The sequence below is a fragment of the Drosophila willistoni genome (assembly GCF_018902025.1).
Source record: "Drosophila willistoni isolate 14030-0811.24 chromosome 2R unlocalized genomic scaffold, UCI_dwil_1.1 Seg167, whole genome shotgun sequence".
NCBI lineage: Eukaryota > Metazoa > Arthropoda > Insecta > Diptera > Drosophilidae > Drosophila > Drosophila willistoni.
In genome coordinates this window covers 16800495-16819358 of record NW_025814050.1, presented here as the reverse complement: position 1 = coordinate 16819358, position 18864 = coordinate 16800495, and the positions used below count along the sequence as shown (strand labels likewise).

At 34.7% G+C, this 18864-nt stretch overlaps 3 protein-coding genes across 3 annotated transcripts; 1 reads left to right on the top strand and 2 right to left on the bottom strand.

Moving 5' to 3' along the window:
• The first annotated feature begins 937 nt into the window (after positions 1-937).
• Positions 938-7567, top strand: LOC6642850 (adenylate kinase isoenzyme 5). The gene is made up of 9 exons (XM_023175716.2): positions 938-959; positions 4768-5073; positions 5141-5283; positions 5715-5897; positions 5961-6069; positions 6157-6478; positions 6543-6759; positions 6821-6985; positions 7047-7567. The coding sequence occupies exons 1-9, from the start codon at positions 938-940 to the stop codon at positions 7443-7445; spliced, it is 1866 nt and encodes a 621-aa protein (XP_023031484.1). The 3' UTR covers positions 7446-7567.
• Positions 7568-8065: 498 nt separating this feature from the next.
• On the bottom strand, positions 8066-10519 carry LOC6642849. Its single transcript, XM_023175713.2, has 2 exons — positions 9720-10519; positions 8066-9668 (listed from the first exon to the last, which is right to left on the bottom strand). The coding sequence occupies exons 1-2, from the start codon at positions 10373-10375 to the stop codon at positions 8066-8068; spliced, it is 2259 nt and encodes a 752-aa protein (XP_023031481.1). The 5' UTR covers positions 10376-10519.
• Positions 10520-10571: 52 nt separating this feature from the next.
• On the bottom strand, positions 10572-12909 carry LOC6642740. The gene is made up of 2 exons (XM_047010770.1): positions 12329-12909; positions 10572-12265 (listed from the first exon to the last, which is right to left on the bottom strand). The coding sequence occupies exons 1-2, from the start codon at positions 12808-12810 to the stop codon at positions 10606-10608; spliced, it is 2142 nt and encodes a 713-aa protein (XP_046866726.1). The 5' UTR covers positions 12811-12909; the 3' UTR covers positions 10572-10605.
• Between the last annotated feature and the right edge of the window lie 5955 nt (positions 12910-18864).

The following is an 18864-nucleotide window of genomic DNA, read 5'->3' as shown; positions in this document are numbered from 1 at the left end:
AACTGCAATGATAATATAATAATATCTAACTACTTATATACTAATTGTAAGATATAACAACTATACCAATTTGAAGCTGAAACACAAAATTTTAGCATTCTAGCAGAATATTCGGCTGTCGTTTTTGCATTCAAAGGTATTGGATTTTATTGTTTAAATTTAAAACAGTCCAATATCAAATATATTTTAAAATTTCGAAACACCTCCACCATTTTTGAGATTTCGATCCATAAGCTATTCTTTATTAAATAAAGTTAAAACTATTTTTACCAATCGTTTACCTATTTAAGTGTATGTACACTTTCTTACCACTAATTTATTTGCCTATTATCCATTGTACTCAATACCAACAGCTGTGAATCGAAGGATTTACTTACACCAAAATAATAGAGTGTGCGAGAGAGAGAGAGAGAAGGAGCGAGAGAACCGACAACAAGAATCAACATGGACGACAGGACACTAACAATATGACAACAATGTAAATGCTTTAAAACCAAATTGTAAGTATGTGTCCATCATATGAATAGGAGGCACACAACATGTATGAGAAACGCACCGTTTGCGCGGAAACATTGTTTGGGGCGCATAAACAAACGGCGGGCCGTGTACATTTGAATGACAGTTGGTGAGTGGGTGAGTGAGTAAGCTGGATAGAATTGAACTAGACCACGTAAGAGAGAGAGATAGAGCTTCAGATAGACTATGCGTGCATATTCCAGTTAAATATATGAGAAAATCCCAGTAGCTAGGCGAAATAAAAAAAAAAAAGAAAGCGAACGGTGACAAACCGTTCAACTGGAATCCAACACCATTTGCTGGAATTCATAAAATATTCATTAATTGGAATAATACGAACCGTTGCCATTGCCGCACGCCTTCGTTGCCTGCCAAACTGACCTGACCAGACCAAAACCACCAGACGAGAGGAGACGAGACCATGCCAGGCCAGGCCAGGAAAGGTAAAAACCCGACCATTTGTCATTTTTGAAATTCAGTTTCGTTGCGAACGTTCAAGCAATCAAATCAAAACGGACAACTGAAATATAACGTACAATAAAATCACTAGTCCAGACATAATGCATACAATAATAATAATATATCAAGCAAGCGGAAATATCGGCGCTATGTAGCAAATAAATGAAAAAAAATTAACTCTGTGCGTGTTAGTTACAATAACTAGTAGTCACATACATACATACATACGTTTTCAAAAAGTGTATCCTAGAGATAGCCCTTGTAGGTGACTAGCGATTTTCCACTATTCATGTTGTTAAAACAATTTGAGGCAAAGCAACATTATTTTTGATTTCTGAACATATTTTTGGATGAGTTGCCAACGAAATACCATTGCCTTTCTAGTGTGTGTTGTTGTTGTTGTTGCCGCTGTTGTGTTGTGTGAAAACAAAACAAAAAGTATTGCAAAAATTCAGCTATACTGGCCACCGAATGGATAATGGGTATTTGTTTAGACACAGGTGAGTAATAAGCCCCAATAGACTTGAAACTCAGTCCCACCTCACACTGTTTAGCAATCAGAAAGTACATGCAAGCCAGAGAGAGCGAACGAGATTTGTAAATCATGATTGTCATGACTAAAAGTACTGACTAAAGGACTCATTAGTCAATGCGGGCGTCATGGTGAGAGCAAAACAAACACAAAAAATAAAAACAAAAAACAACGTCAAGGATTTTTTGATTAATCTATCAAGAGGCAATTACCAATAGAGAATTTTCATTTTAGTTGATCATATTAAACACAAAACAATTTTAAATAAAGTTGAAATAGCTCACATTTTACTTAAATTATTGTTTAAAGTATCAGATCTATAAAATAGATCATGTTCTAGAGGCTTAAAGTTATAATTAACCTTTTAACTCTTTGGCTTTCACCTACCAGCATGTTTATATGTTTTCATAGCATACTTTTTGGCATAATGTAGGAGTTTGCTTACCAGTCTTTATGAATGTTAATAGACAAGCTTTCAAATAATATATGTATAAAATTTTAATTTTTATTATCTTTTATCTTATATCGGACTTTCCTTCAAAATATAGATGTATGATTTCAAAAAACTCTCAAAAGTTTTTTTTCTCAAGTATTTGTTTTATTAATACATAAACTTTGTATGGATTGTTCAGATCTCTACCGGCTCGTTTGAAATATATGCATTCCTATAATTAAAATTTGTGTGAAATGTTTTTGATTAGGTCTTAATATTCAAAATGTTTATTTCATAGTTTGAATCAGCATACTTCATCAGTAAAAAAACAAGCCAGAGATAATGTTAGGGAAGGATAATGATTAATGAAACAATACATAACATTTCTATACACATATATGTATGTGAAAAGAATTAAAAATTCTTTATTGCAGCCAATTTATATTTATCTAATTATCTCTGTATATTAATTTTCGATATTTGTTTTGTAAACCAGTTAGTTAGCCAAAGTGGTAAATTAAAACTTGGGTGTTTAGATTAGTGTCATTGATTAAATAACACATATTTCATTTTAGTTCTCTTCAACTAATTAGGTGTTAGGCTAAAATGTGAAATATTAAACCCAACTGAATTTAACACACATCCTTAAATGAATTCCCTTGCGGTTATATTAAACACGTGCCATTTTATCCATTAGCGCTTCTGCTGTCCATCGTTTCAATTGAGTCTTCGTGATAACAATCGTTTTATATATATGTATGAATATAAGATCCTATAAGACAGATTAGAAATATATGCATTAATTCAGACTTAAATGCAACTAAAGGAGACGTTAGTTAATTATATTGAATTTGCAATATAAATTTATTTAGTCATTGAATGGCATTTCAGGGGAATATATTTGATGGGATATCAATAGATTTTTTGATAGCTTAAAAAAAAAAGATTTTCGAGCTTGAAGTTATTCAGAAATTTAATAAAGTATTTAATATAAGTTGGATTTTAATGTTGATACCAAATTGTAGTTCACCATTTAATCTATAATATTTCCAAAATATTTATTTGTTTTGATCGTTTTTGAAAATTTCAATATTTAATAACAATTTTTCAAAAATTTGTATTATTCTATCAGTTATACATTTTTTTTATGTCGTAAAATCGGCCACGTTTTCCATAGAATAAAAAACACTTTAAATGTTTTTCTTAAAAACTTATCAAGAATATTTTTAATACATGACATATTAAGATCTAATTTATCTCATAGCTTTAAATTAGACATGAAATAAACTTTTTTATTGCTATGTTATACATATGTTAACAAGTATTTAATTAATTAAAACATTAAATTAATGCAAGGTTTGATTTAAGTTGAAAAATCTAAACAGATATCGTACAAAAACTTAATATTTTGCGTTGAGTTATAGCCATTCTATGTATAATTCTTTGTTTTCGGCTTGGACTTAAGTACCAAATAAGACTTAAGTCTTATAAGATACAAACAAGAAGATTTTTACTTGGTACTTATAAAAATCTTCTTGTTTGTATAAGAAGATTTACTTGGTACTTATAAAAATCTTCTTGTTTGTATCCTTGAAATAGTTGAAACAAAATTTAGAACTACGAAAGGTTACATTTTTTATAGAGTAATTGAATGATTTCTTACAAAAAACAAAGAAATTGAGAAGATGGTAATCAATGAATGTTTTGGATTTTCAACTCATTAAGAAACTTGATCGTTTTAAAAATAGTTTTTTTGGGTTAATCAATTTAAGAATCCAAATGTACATATTTGTGGAATAAATTTTAATGTTATAATTATTGTAGAATATTATGTACGATAAAAATGTGTAGCAAAATAAATCTATTGCATAAAATGATTTCCTTATTAAAGTAATGATATGGAAAAATCAAAGAAGCAAAAGAATCAGGCGTAAAAAGGACCTTGCTCCAATGGTATAATTTGTTATGTGGGAACTTTAATATCGGTGTATCGGTATTGGCCTTGCTAGTAGTTGGAGGTCCTTGGATGTGTTCGTTGACCACCAGAAAAACTTTTACTCCCACATACAAACATACATATCTACCTATAAGGTATATAGTTTTGTGTGTGTATTCCAACCAACTACACATACATACAAACATACATATATTAAAACTGTCACTAGTGGCAAGAAGGAGATAGCAACAATAACAAAACAACATGTCAATTAAATAAAACTGCTGGAAAATCAATAAAAATATGGTATCACGTATGTGCACAGGTTGCGACTGGAAAGCCGCGAAATTGCCCCTAAAGGATATCCCTAATATGCATACTATATAACTATATATTTGTATATACATATGTATGTGTGTATATTTATGTGAGGCACATTGGTTTTGCGCAGCTGTTTTTCCATGAATGAAGTCCGATTGGTGACGCAACTGCCCGTTGCTATACAATTAAATAATTGTTAAAACATATTTTAATGATGTGTTTTGCGATTTGTTTCGTTGTTTTGTGTGCCTCAGCTAATTTGCCACTTCTGGCAAATTGCTGCCGCCCCAGGACGCGCCCTTGGGGGAAAGGAACGCTAATGCTTTACGGCACGTCAGTGCCTCCTTCTCAAGTTTCAGTGTGTGTGTGTTTGTGTATGGCGTTTGTTAACTTGCCAGCACATCCGGTTTCCGGTTTAGCTAATGGGGAGACCACAGTGCCAAAACCCTCTCTCAACTGTTGCTTGCCTGTCGAGTGGTCGGTCATCAATTAAGTGAGGGGGAAATTAAATAAATAACTATTTTCGCTATCTTAGAAGTGACAATTTTTTGTGATTTCTTTCACTTGCAGATGCCAGCGCGGCACAAGATACCGGCGAACCAGGCAACGATTGGAATCATACACGGAATCAAAATGGTCATCGTACCAATACCGATTTGGAGGCGGGTCGTCTTGGCTCTACTACCAATGTCGGCGCCATCGATATGCAAAATGCTGGAAAAATCAAATTCGATCCACCCAAAGTGCCAGTGATATTTGTTTTAGGCGGCCCAGGTAGTGGCAAAGTTACCCATTGCGATACCTTTATGCAGGAGAGACGCGGAGTCATCCACATCAATATGATGGATCTGCTGCAACAATACGCAATGGGCAATGGTAAGTTGGATTTTAATCATTAAGAACTAAGCAGCTCATGTTGGTCTTTGGGGTTTTTCATTTTCAGATATGCAAGACTTTTCGCAACTATCATCGAAAACGGTCACCGAGGTGTTGATGTTGGAAATGAAAATGGCTCCAGCTGCCAAAGCCTATCTGATATCTGGATATCCACGCTCAATGCGCGACGTTGTTGAATACTCTGAGAAGGTAATTTTCCCCATAATAATCATGGCTAGACAAGTATTTTCTGTGGTCTCTACTGTTTTTTTGTGGTTCTGTGTTTTCGTTGGGGTTTTTCTTTTATTTATTTGCCTAGTAAATTGCTGTTGAACTATTTGAACTAATTAACTGTCAGAATGGGGCTAGTTGTAGTTCTCGTTCTTATTGTATTTTGTTTGTGTTTGCTTATTTAGGCCATGTAATTCCTATGAATTTTGAGTGGGGCATAAACATTGCACTAATTGGCCTAGTTTGCTGGCACAAAAAGTCATTTTGGGTGTTTATATAAAGGACAGCACAGAGGGATTGTTAAATAAGTGCCAAAAAGTGGGACAAATAAGTAAAATAACAAGAGACGAATAAACGAAGAGGTTAAGTAAATTATTTTATATAATCTCTTCAAATGCTCTTACTTACAGATACAAGTCGTTAATGGCGTTATCCTAATATCCTGGCGTCAGTCGGTCTTACAAAAGCAAATCGATTATGGCGCTAAATTAGGTCATGTTGTACTCTCCCTAGCCAAAATGGAATTGGAAAATTTCTTTAAAAATGTGATGCCAGTCGCTGATTATTTCGATCAAAGCGATATGCTATTGGCCGTGAGTAACGAAATTCCAATTTTTTGGTTAAGTTGCCATCAAAAATTTCATCTTTTCGTTTAGGTGAATGGTGAGCGTGCTCCCACAGAGGTGTATAAGGATTTTCGTACCGCAGTCCTTGACATTTTAAGCACGCTCGAGAATCAAGAGGCCATGCTGAATGGAGTTACAGGTATGGGCAGAGGGATACATGATATACCCGGCAGTATTGTTAGCGTTGACACGGCACCTAGTCAAGCCCAAGCGACTCATATTGCAGACTTGGATGGCTCTAGTCAGGAAATAGAAGCACCTCGTGGCCGTTCAAGTGGACATGGTTCATCTGCAGTCGCTCACCCCGCCCCAGCAGCAGCAGCTCCACCTCCACGTCCTGGAACTAGTGCAGACGATGATAGCGGCGTGGTCGTCACTCAACAGCCGCGTCCGAATCTCAATAATGCAGGCACTAGTATGGAAGCAACAGATGATTCAACATTAGGATCAATACCTCCAATTATTTGGGTAATCGGTGGCCCAGGCAGTAATAAGGCAACATTGTGCTTGAAAGCCGTTGGCTTAAATCCCGGCTGGTCCCATATTAGGTGAGTTCAGAATACTTAAACTTTTCGAATACTTTTTTTAATCCTAATTTTGAATTTCCAACAGTGTGGGACGTCTTTTGCGTAATATAACCGATTCTGCACCACGTGCCAATACCGAAAGTTATGCAGTAAAAGAGGCTTTAGCAGCTGGAGAAATGGCTCCTGAGAAATCATTGAATCAATTGCTCGAGAGTAATCTGCGGCAATTGAAAGATCGATCAGGCATTATCATAGATGGATATCCCCGAAATTTACAACAAGTCAAGTACTTTGAGAATAAGGTAAATATACTTCGAATGCGGTGACTCGATGGATTCAATTATAATCTCAATTGCATTTCAGTACAAACAACGACCGCCCATTATTCTATTGGACTGTTCAAAGCTTCAACTGGGAAGGGGTCGTATAGACGATACGGTTTCCTCATTTCGTCGCCGTTTGGAGATCTTTCGTGAGCAAACTCTGCCCATGCTTAAGATCATGGATAGCGGTAATCGCCTGCAAATAGTGAGTTTTCTCTAAAAATCAAAATCAGGCTTTTTCTTTATACAACATTTTGAATTTGCAGGTCGATGGCGATACGGATAGTCCATCGGTGCAGCGTGAATTTGAACGCATTATTCGCAATCATATACAACAATTACTAAAGAATACCGATGACACGGATGCCACAGCACCGTTGGGTAATCATGTGATCCGAAATGAGCAAACAGATGCCATTCTACACGATCTGGAGACAAATGTCCCGGGGGCCGTGCCGACCATAAGTCATCATGTTAGCATGATGAATGGACATCTCAAGAATCGTGGAAGTGCTCTTGCCGGTGGCAAGAAGCCAACACAAATGATGAATGGTCATGTACCAGGTAGACCTGATACTGGACCAGTTGCTCCTCTGGCCCAGCCTGTTGATTTCAGGCACATGCTGGAGGAGGCCGAACGATATCCGGTGGATTCGTACATGTAGAAAAGTAAAACAAAAAGGATTTATATAGTTTTTTAATCGACTAGAACTTAAAGATTGTTGAAATTATTTTCTACAGAATGACAATTTTATATGGGAATGGGACCATTTAAGTTGCAAAAACAAAATGCTATGTTTTAATGGAATTTAATTCTATATATTTAAAACATTTGTTTTTCATTAGACACCTAGAGGAACAGATTCATATGGTTAAGGTGCCTTCATTGAAGGCTTGTAATACTTAAGTTAAAACAAAAACAAAAAAAAAAAACGTTCACAATAAAACCAAAAAGGATTTTAGAATTCTAATATTGTTAATGTATTTTCATTTCTAAAGTCAACTTCCTTCAATAATTAAGTTCTTCATGTCTATTTTGTACGAGTCATGGCTGAAACCAATCAATTTTACCATATTTCAATTACTTTTGCAGTTGCAAAAACGATTAAAAGTTCTATTTCGACATAAAGAACAACTTTATTTAAAATTAGAAATAAAATAAATCTATGAGAATACCAAACAAAAAGATGGTTAGTGAAAAATAGGAAATGTATACTTTGGTTCAATGGTTAAACGAAATTTATTTCTCAATGTTCATACTCTTTAAAATTTTAAATTTCATTGACTAATCAATTACAGTTGTTCGTTTGTTTTTTAATATTTTGAGATCTCTCCATTTCAGCATTTCATTTTCCATTTTAGGAGGATAGCAAAAGCAAAACTTTTTGGCCATCTTATCAGACACACAGAGGGAACTATTGTCATAGGCATTCAAACGGCTGATCTGAGTCACATCTAGATGATCAAAGTCCTGGACATCGCGATTAAAGCGTAAAGTGGCCTGGAACTTACCGTCCGGAGGATAGGTATGGAAACGCATGCGATAAATAGAGATGCCTCCATACATGGACTCTTTGCCCATGTCTTCGAATAGAACTTTACGTTCCACATGATCGATATCGGCTAATTGCAGGCGCTGGCATTTCAGATTAAAGTGATTTTTGGCCATCCAGTAGTTGATGCGAAAGAGCAGTCTTTTGGCCATTTGATACATATGACTGTCCACAGACTGGATGATATACTCATTGCAGGTGCACCAATGTTCCTCGATACAGGACTCACCACAACTGCGATCTCTCGGCAGTGGATGGAGAAGAGAACGGCTAGTGCGGCAAGTGTCCAGCGGAGACAAGTCATCATGGTCGGTGGCGTCCAGCTGAAGGATGTGACGTAGAGTGTTGTAGAGATCGTAATTGGAGCTCAGGCGATTTCGATTCATGTGCAAGGCTTTCCAAAATTTCGGATGAGCGCTACGAAACCAGGATGGCAAATAGATATGTAACATGGGCAAACGTTCTTCTAAAAAGCTATCTGGCAGCTCCATTAAGTCTCCAAATCTAGCTCCATGATCACTGAAGAGTATCACAATGGCCTTCTCAAACAACTGATGGCTCTCTAAAGTCTTCAGATATTCAAGCATTTTCATATCCAAACTGGAGGCCCCGAAGTAAAAATCATGGGTGAATGTACTGCTCCAAAATAAGCCAAATACTGGTTGATCCGATTTCTCAACATATCGTTCGGTGAACTGCCGACAAAAGTCATAGACATAGCCGATACTCAAGCGACGACCTATGCAATATTTATAGCCAAATCTTTTATAAGATTTCATGGCCTCGCTTATACCCAACATAAAGGGACGCAAATAGTGATCCACTGGCTCACTGATAAATCCTGGCATGTTTAAATTAAAGACAGCCTCCTCGACAATATCTTCGGCATATGCTGTTCTATAACCAGCCTTCTTATAATCATTCCATATCCATGGTAAACTATCAAAACAACCTTTTTCCCGTATATCACATATTTTCTCAACTTCTTCCTGACTGTGCCCCGTAAGAGTGGGCAAAAGATTGGACATCGTATTGTCGCCAACTTTGTTATAGCCTTCCATTTCGAGCCAATCTCTTTGGCGTAGCCAGTTTGCAGTCTCCGGCATGGTGCGATGGAAATTCATCCGTGACATACTATCCAATCCAAGCAAAATGACACTAGGTTGTCTCTGACTTGTGACTTTAGGGATGGAATTATTTTTCACATGAATCAAGGAAAATGCATCTTGTTGTATAATTCGCGAGGCATCTTTAGCATCACGACATTCAGCAATTATTCCGTTAATACTTCGATCCAGGACTACGGAGTGATAGAAACCAATGGGTTCCTTGAAACTGCGAAAAGGTTTAGAAAAATGGTATTCAAGAAATATGTAAATTACTCACTTGATGTTGGAATCGGGTTTGGTATCGTTGCCTCTGACTATCTCACGATAATTACATTCAATATCCTTGACTTTGGGAGCCAATTTTCGAAAGACTTCATGGTTTATATGCAATATGTATTGCTGACTTTCCATGCTATAGTCAAGTAAAAAAAGATCAGATTCATTGGTGCAACTCTTCAGTGTCGATGGACTATAAATTTCAAGGGCATCGTGTGAGAAGGGATCCGCATAGGGCATTTTACATTTGTGACTATTAACAAAATACCTGGCCGGTTTGACCGTGTGTATTCTGTGTTTTTTTTTTACATCCACTATTTCGTCAAAGGTACCTTTTTTATCATCATAGGACATTCCCGTAGTGGCTGCCATTTGTTCCGTCCCCACATTATTTTTAACATTTTTCAATATCTTGTGTTGGTTGGCCAATTCATAGAGACGTTTCGCTCGATCGATATTTGGAGTTGATTGAACCACTTCTAATGGCAATTGCAATGGGGTATCGTTCTCCGGTTTCCTTGAAGAATCCGTTTTTGAGCTATGATTCATCCATATGAAAATCATGATCAAAGCAAAAAATACAAGCATGTATTTTCGGATTTGCAAACGAACCTTTCGTGTCGCCATGTCTCTCACCTCTACTTGCTCGTTTTCCATTTATAACGAATAAGTTTCCAATAAATATATAGACATAGGAATTGAATTATATGTTATTGGGTGCTAAGATCGGAGTAACAGTAAAGATTGTAGATAAGAGTCACTATCTCATCACGGCTCTGGATAATATATTTTATTGTACAAGATTTTTTTTATTTATTTATTAAGTCAAAATTTGAATTTACTTGATAAAATAATCAAAGAACATTTTAAAATTTAAATACTCCATTTTAATCGATGAGTTCATCATAATCAGCATCGTCTGTTAACAGAGTGTCTTTAGTTTTAAATGGTTTCTTTTTTGCTATATTACTCTTATTATTTCCCAATTCATTTGAATCAAGAAATTGGTTTTTGGTCTTGAGGCATAGGCAAAACTTTCTTGATTGAGCTTCTTCTACACAATAGGATTCGTCGCGATAGGTATTAAGACGGGTTATCCTATCCACTCGCATATTCACTATTTCGATGTCATTATTGCACATAAAAGTTGCACGAAATAAGCCCGAATTTGGTTTAGTAGAAAACTTTACTCGATAAGTATTATACCCCATGGGTGAAGGAATTTGATGACCAGATTTATTGAAATACTGTTTCTGTTCGATTCGATGTATTCCTTTGAGCCAAAGGTGATAACAATCATTCTCATGACCCATGCGTTGCAGATGTTTGTTCATACGATTGACCAACAGACGAGTGAGATAGACTAAAAAACCTCGAGGAGGAATCGCTATAAAAGGATCACAAGTGCAATAGTGTTCCGGTATGCCAGCATCTTGGCAACTACGACTCTTTGGTAGCCTTCTGAAAATCGAGCGGCACTGAGGACACTGCGCTGGAAAGTAATAATGGGCACGAGGACGTACTTGTTCGAGCACTTGTCGAATGCCCAAATATAGATCGAAATTGGAGCATAGACGTTGTCGATTTTGTTGCAGCGCATTAGCAATGCTTGGATACTTTTTTCGATACCATTCTGGCAGATAAATATGCAACATGGGCGATCGTTCTTCTATATAGCCAGAAGGCAGCTCTGTCAGTGGGCCAAAGCGACGACCATGATCGCTCAATAGTATAACAATGGCCTTGTCGAAAAGGCCCTGTTCCTGAAACCGTGTAAGATAGTCAACAAAATGGGAATCCAAGTTATAGCCACCGCGGTAGTCTTCATGGGTAAATGAAGAAGTCCAGAAAAGACCAAAGATTGGTTTGGGTGTCTCGCGAATAAAACGTTGAATCAACTGATGAGCAAAGTCAAAAACATAGCTAAAACTATAACGACGGCCAACACAATACGCCGAATGATAGTACGTAATTGTCTGCATAGCATTTTCAATAACGACTAAAAATGGGCGCAGATAATAGTTAACTGGTTGTCTCTGAAAGCCATATTTAAGATAGTTAAATGTGGAAATCGACGCTAGATCCTCTGCATAGGCAGTCAAATAGCCCGCATCACTAAAATGATTCCACCAATAGTCGATATAATCAAAACATCCTGGTTTTCGAACATCACAGGTAACCCTCCATTGTCGTGGAGTGCGACCTGTCAGTATGGCCAAGAGATTGGGCAATGTATTGTCACCCACCTTGTTATAGCCTTGCATCTCGTACCAGCCTGGCTGAGTGACAAATTCCGCTGACTTTGGCATAGTGCGTTGAAAATTTATTCGTGACATACTGTCAATGCCAAACAACAGGACACTGGGATGAGTTAAACTTCTTTCTGCATCATTTCTATCATTCCGATAGCTTGGATATTGAACAAAGGCAAAGGCATCTCTCTGTAAAACTCTTAAAGAATTCGAGTACTCCCGGCACTCTAGTAAAACACCCAGAAAGTGTTGCGGCACCATCCAATCTTGTTTAAGATAGTTTTTAGCTCGCAATCTGCAAGAAAAGAAAGTATTTTTGGGAAATTCTTCATCTTAATTTTCCAATCTGTCTACATACACACTATAAGAATCATTTGCTCCACGCTTAATCTCTTGATAGGTACAACTATAATCCGAATAGTTGGAATACATTGTCAAAGCTACCTGCGTATCCACATGTATTACATAACGCTTCGACTGGGTATCAAAATGCACATTGAACAAATCCGGTTCATTGGTACAAGAGCGTAATGGTATCGGTTCATCAATGCTTTCATTTGTAAATGGATCAACATAGGGTATTTTACACTTTGATGAAAATACATAGAATTTTCCTGCTGGACCTGGTTCCTCTGTCACTTCTGCTAACTCTGTGACATTCGGGACGCTTAACGAAGTGGCTTTCAGTTTAGTTGATTGTGTTACTGGACTTGTAACGATATTTTTTGTGTATACTTCAAATTGAATAGTTTTGCGACTAGCATAAATAAAAACTAATAGCAGCAAAAGCACAGCTAAAAGTATTACTTTGCGACGACCATAGTGGAAACTCCAGGACATACTTTCGTTTTAACGATTAAAAAAATATGCCTAAAACTATATATATTCTCTCAATGCTTACTAATTATTCAAAATAGTTTTTGGTGACTTTACTTGTTTTCCTCGGACTGCTTTTTTCGCCAATTACTAAACAAATTTAAAACAATTAATTTCGAACCATTTCTTATATTATGTATACTATATAAATATATATATTTCCTTTTTTTTTGAAGTGGCAGAAATTTCATAACTTTAACTTAAAATTTTGAACGATATTGCTAAAAAAAGTCGTTTAAAAATTGGCATAACTATAGATTTGCAAAGTTAAGAGATTGGGAAAATTTTAGAGCGTTTCTTGAGATCTTTTCACCTGGCAAGGTTATAGGTTTTTGGTTTCCATGAAATTTAACACAATTATCATGATTTAACATACCTAAGTTTATTTTTATTGATGACATATGTATATCAAATTATTATTCATATTCACGAGATAAAATTTTTCTATAATATTCATAAAGCATTCTTTGATATGTATTCAACTAGAATTTATTTCAATCCCAAATATTGACAGTTTTTACTTTAATAGGGTTATGGGTTTTCAAAATTGTATCTACAATACATTTCTGCATTAATGGGTATACAAACGTCGCCAAGGCCGAGGTGAACATTTGGAACATTTTGGTTTTTTTTTTTGTATAATCTGGTATCTAAGTTTAGTGAGAAACTTTCCATTTACATTTCAATAAAGTACTATAATTGACGTCTAACACATACTTAAATTTATATTTACGTTTTTATCTTTACTATAGATAAGATTTAAAAAAAAAAAACACATCATTTTTGAGATAAGTCTAACAATAAGATATAAATCTCATAAATATTAAATTTATATTTTGCTTTAAAGATAAAAGAATCTTTGTCAGTTGCATGCAGTGATGCAGGAATCTGACAATCTTATCTCCGCGCGTGGATCGTGCGTCAACTATATGAACTAAGTAGGGGAAGCGATTCGACAAGTTAATAGAAGAATATAAAAGTAGAAGAAATATTTAAAATCACTTAAACTATTGTGTGTAAGTAAAAAAAATCCTTAAAGCTAAAAATAGTCATTTCGAACACTCTTCACCCTTTTAATTGTTTAACGATAAACACAAAGAGATTCCCACATTTTGTTGAGAATAATAGGTTGACCTTAAGTCTATATATATATATAACATAAAATAAAGAAAGTCTTCTTTAAAGTTGTTCATCTATCGTGGTTACACTCAATATTCCCCAAGATAGCTACTCTAACGATGAATAGTTCTAAAAAAGCACAATGACCTTTGTTAAGCAAACATTTTAACTTCATGGATTTCATTTCCGTACGTAGGATGGGTGTGGACATTTGTGGGATAAATATGATATTGAATTTCCAATCAACTGAAATTGAACATAGTCTGGGTTAGTCAGTTGTCAAGCGTTGTCTCCACTCTAATAGTAGTGATGTTTTATGTAGGCCTAACTGACAAACACAATTAACTTCTTATCAATCGCAATTGTTTTGCAGTAGATTTTATAACATTGTTTGCTAATTTATTATAATAATAAACTGGGACTACTTTAGCCTGTTTCAAGCTGGTTATCAGCTTTGAATGAAGCGCTCCAGCTGACCGACTGGCTGAGGCTTGTTTAATGGCTGACTGACTAACTGACGCGAATCTGTAGACGAGACAAACACACACACACACACACACACACACACACACACACACACACACACACATATACGTACACATACGAGGCGATGACACCACGTCTATTTGAATTGGGCGTCATCCCACAGTCGACAATCAGTCCCTCATTCACTCAACCATCCAAAGACTTTTTCAAGCGATTTGGATTACATTCGCCTCGTTAGTTCATTGCGATAATTCGCTAGATGTGGTCGCTGTCATTTGTCAATCCGACACTTTTAATTTAATAAATAAAACTATACACACAACTAGTTATCCTTTTAGCTAGGATAACACTCCTCAATATTTACAATATGGCAAATAAATCAATCATTAAGCGTAATACACCGATTAGTGCTGGGCAATTACACTACTATCACACGGACTTTTATTACTCAATGCCGGATTTGCACAGTAAGTAAACAAAGTGATTAAAAAAAAACACAAAAATCGATGGTTAATATGGATTCGGTGATAAAATGAAGTGTTTAGCATTAGTGTTTTCTCATTTGAGAAAGTATGTTTAGATGATTTTTCATTTTTAATGTTTTAAAAAGGATTTGTAATTTAAAAAAACGTTAATAACGTAAATTTTTAATAAAAATAGAAAAGGGAATTTGTCTTTAGTTTTTTTTTTTTTTAATTTTTATGAAATTACAACTAAAGATCCTGCGGTATACACATTAAAGTTCTTGATTTGAATTAATTTATTTATAAAAAACTTTAAAAAGTTAGTAAAAGAAATGCAAATTACAAAATAGGTATGTTATACTTTTATTCTGAAATGTACATAAGTCCATATTCAAAGGCAATTTTTATGATCAGATCTTTGGGAAATAAAAATCAGAAATAAGTTTTGAATTAAGACTTTAATTTTATTAGTTTATATTGTAGATTTGGTACACATGTCCTTAGATATATTGAAACAGCAGTTGCTAGGATCCTATAAATATGAGATAGGAGTTGTCAGTGGCTTATTTGATTCTATATTAGACATTTAAAAATTTATGCAGCATTTTTGTTTAACATTTCAACTTTTAAAATGTGCCAAAATAAAAATCTTTGGAAATCAAAATACTTTTCAGGTACAGAAATGTTTAAAAAGTTCTTTAGAGTTTTCAAAATGTGATTTCTAAGCTGCTTATTGCATACTTTACGGGGTCAAGTTTTACTTTAACTTTAAAATAAAAAAGATGCACGTCTATTATAGATTAGAATTTGTTATATTTTAATCCTAGGTAAACAGACTGAGAATAGACTGTTCTATAGAATACTTTTGAGGGCTTCATATCCTAAATTTATCTTAAAAGAGATTGGGAGACACAGGTGGTATCAATATTATGAAGTAATTAACATCAGCATATATATTAGACGTAACTCAGTTAGGTCCCTTTAATTAACTTGTAAACCATTAATTTAAAAAGTATATAGGTACAGCAATTTGAAATTATGCTCTTACCCGTTATAATTTAAATTGTAGCCGAGTTTCGAACCTGAGTAAGCCAAACGGAAGCGCAACCAACTTCACACGAAAACAGAACAATGAATTTTCTCGCCTTTTTCTCTTTTTTGCTCTCTCTCTCTCTCTCTCTCTCTGTCTCTCACTACCACAAATGTTTTGGTTTTTCCGAGCGTTATCCATGTATTCCTCTCTCGCAATGCAATGAAAATAAGCAAGAGAGCTAGAAATACAGAGAGCGAGAGAGACAGAGAGGCCATTGTTATACCCTTGCAAAAAGAGTACATTTATTTTGTACAGAAGTGTGTACATTTCCGACCATATAAAGTATGTACTGAACATGTTGTATATCTCGGATTCAGCCAAATCGGACCACTATATCATATAGCTCCCGTAGAAGCGATCAGTCAAATAATGTGACTTTTATGAATATCTTCGTAACTTTTTACACGATTGCCCTAAAAACTTATAAAGGCATGTTACATGCGCCGCATTGCCTCAGCGCGAGCTTTAGACTTATTAGATAAAACCTTTTTTCACCTTAACGGCTACAGGAAATGGAAAACTACTTGATAGGGTATACACACTTCGGTGTCGTCGAAGTTAGCCCCGGCCCTCTGGCGTTTGTTGGCGTGTTACTCAATTTTTCATCGCGAGTCTTTCGGAGTCAGTCAGTTGAACTGCAAGCGAAGTGTATTCTGTGCGTGAAAATGACGACGGATGCAATGAAAATTTCGTAATTCTATGCGATAAGAGCTATTAAACACAAACATTTTCAGTTGTAAAAACAATAAAACACAATCGAGAAAATATCTAAAAAAAATTGATATGGAAACAATTTGGTTTCTATAAATTTATTAAACAAAGAGTTAGTGAACACAAAGATATGCGGAAGCCGAGCCGAAAACAATATCACAAGGAATGAAATACAAAAGACAGAGAGTGCCGTAGATAAGATAGAAAGAGAGCTAGAGAACTAACCGTGTCCAAGAGAGTGAGTGAAGAGAAACAGATAGAGAGAGGACGAGACGAGAGATTAAAAATGTGTGTCAAAATAGACGAAACAAAACAAAAAGTTTAAATAATTTGTTGATGATAACTATAAACATTTCACTCGACTGTGATTGAACATACATATACATATATTGCTCCTCCCTCCCCCTTTTTGTTTTAATTTTCTTTTAATCTTATTTCGACTGAGAGAACAATAAACAAAAGACAACAACTGCATAAAAAATTAACAATAAACAAGAGGAAAAAAAAAACTGACACTTGTCGCTAATTCAAATCACAAATAACAAACAAGAGAAACGCGATAGCAACAACAACAAAAAGGATAGACGAAACATGTAAGTTTACAACAACAAAATAGAATCAGCAAAATGGCAACTAATTATTTATGTAAATTTTATGGGAAACACATGCCAAATGAAAGAAAATTAGATGCGGAAAATACTCAAGAGTTTTTTCTTTTGTTGCATATGTTCCACAGAAATACCCTTACCAAGAAGTATACATTTCCATAACCGATCAAATTGTTACAGTAAAATATAAACAGTATGAACCATAAAATATATGAAATAAAGTAAGCAGTTAATCTTACGCACCTTTGAATAAGGTTCATAAGCTGATACAATGGAAACCGTAGCTAACCGTAATATTGGCCTTTACTCTAACCTCATGACCAAGGTTTTTCGGCCTTCCTGGCTCTTAGACAAATTTTTTGTTTAAAGCTGAATAAAACCAGCTAATTCAATAAGCAAGGGTTGGTTAATAAGTTCCCAAATGAGCATTAATAAAACAAAGAGACTTTAGTAGATTATGGACATCAAATAAATGAAATAATTACCTATACAGTTTTCTATTTTTCTCTCCTTCTAATGAATTGTTAGACATTTGTGTTGAATTTCTGATACTTTCTAATTAACTTCATTTATATTTATATTTATATTTATAAACAATTTCTTTCGAATGAGCAGGCTCGAGTTAATTTTCGGGAAAACAAATAATGAGCAGGTTGTTTGTATAGCGCTATTTCAAGAACTACCAAGTTTTCTCATCTGCAGACTTTGCTAACCTAGAATTGTAAGGCAATACTCCAACTAAAACCAGTTGTGAGTTGTAATTTCATCCGATAGGAATGATGAGACTTTTTTTTTTTAATATATTAAGGGCCAAAATGCTAAAGCTAATGCTTCTTCTTTCTTATATTTTAATTTTGTATTTTTAATTTTTCGGAATCCCCTTAATCGACTTTATTTTTATCTTCGATAGAAAAAAGCACACTAAAAAAATGCAGTATAAAAATAGATAGAGATTTACGTAACTAGAATTTCATAATATAAGAAGGAAAAAAAGGTATAATTTGTTATTAACCATCAAATATTATTTTGATATCTTTTTTGATTAAAAACAAATAGTATACTAATGGCAAATTAGGTGTACAATATTTTTGGCAAGGATAGAATAAATTATGAAATTTCTATTAAAAGTGTAGAAAAGATTGTGGAAATGCAAGAGCTCCTTCTTACAACTTTTCTAACCAATTCAATTAATTTCCATAATAAATGTGAATAACTTTAAAAACCACCCTCGTAGTCGAACATTGTATATAGACATACATATGTGTTGCATGAAAAACCTGTCGTGACCACATTGTTGTCAATTGAATTTACACAAAAACGAAAAACCCAAAAGCAAACACCAAAAACCTAAAAGAAGAAAAATTCACGACCTATGACATTATTAGATGAGACGCTGATACCTATTGTAAAATATTTGTCACAAAGAATGTATTTGAGTAATGCCATAAATGAGAAATAATACAGCACAGTAAGCACTGCCTAAAGGAAAATACATACATATATACATAAGTAGAAATGACCTACTTAACGGTGGCTA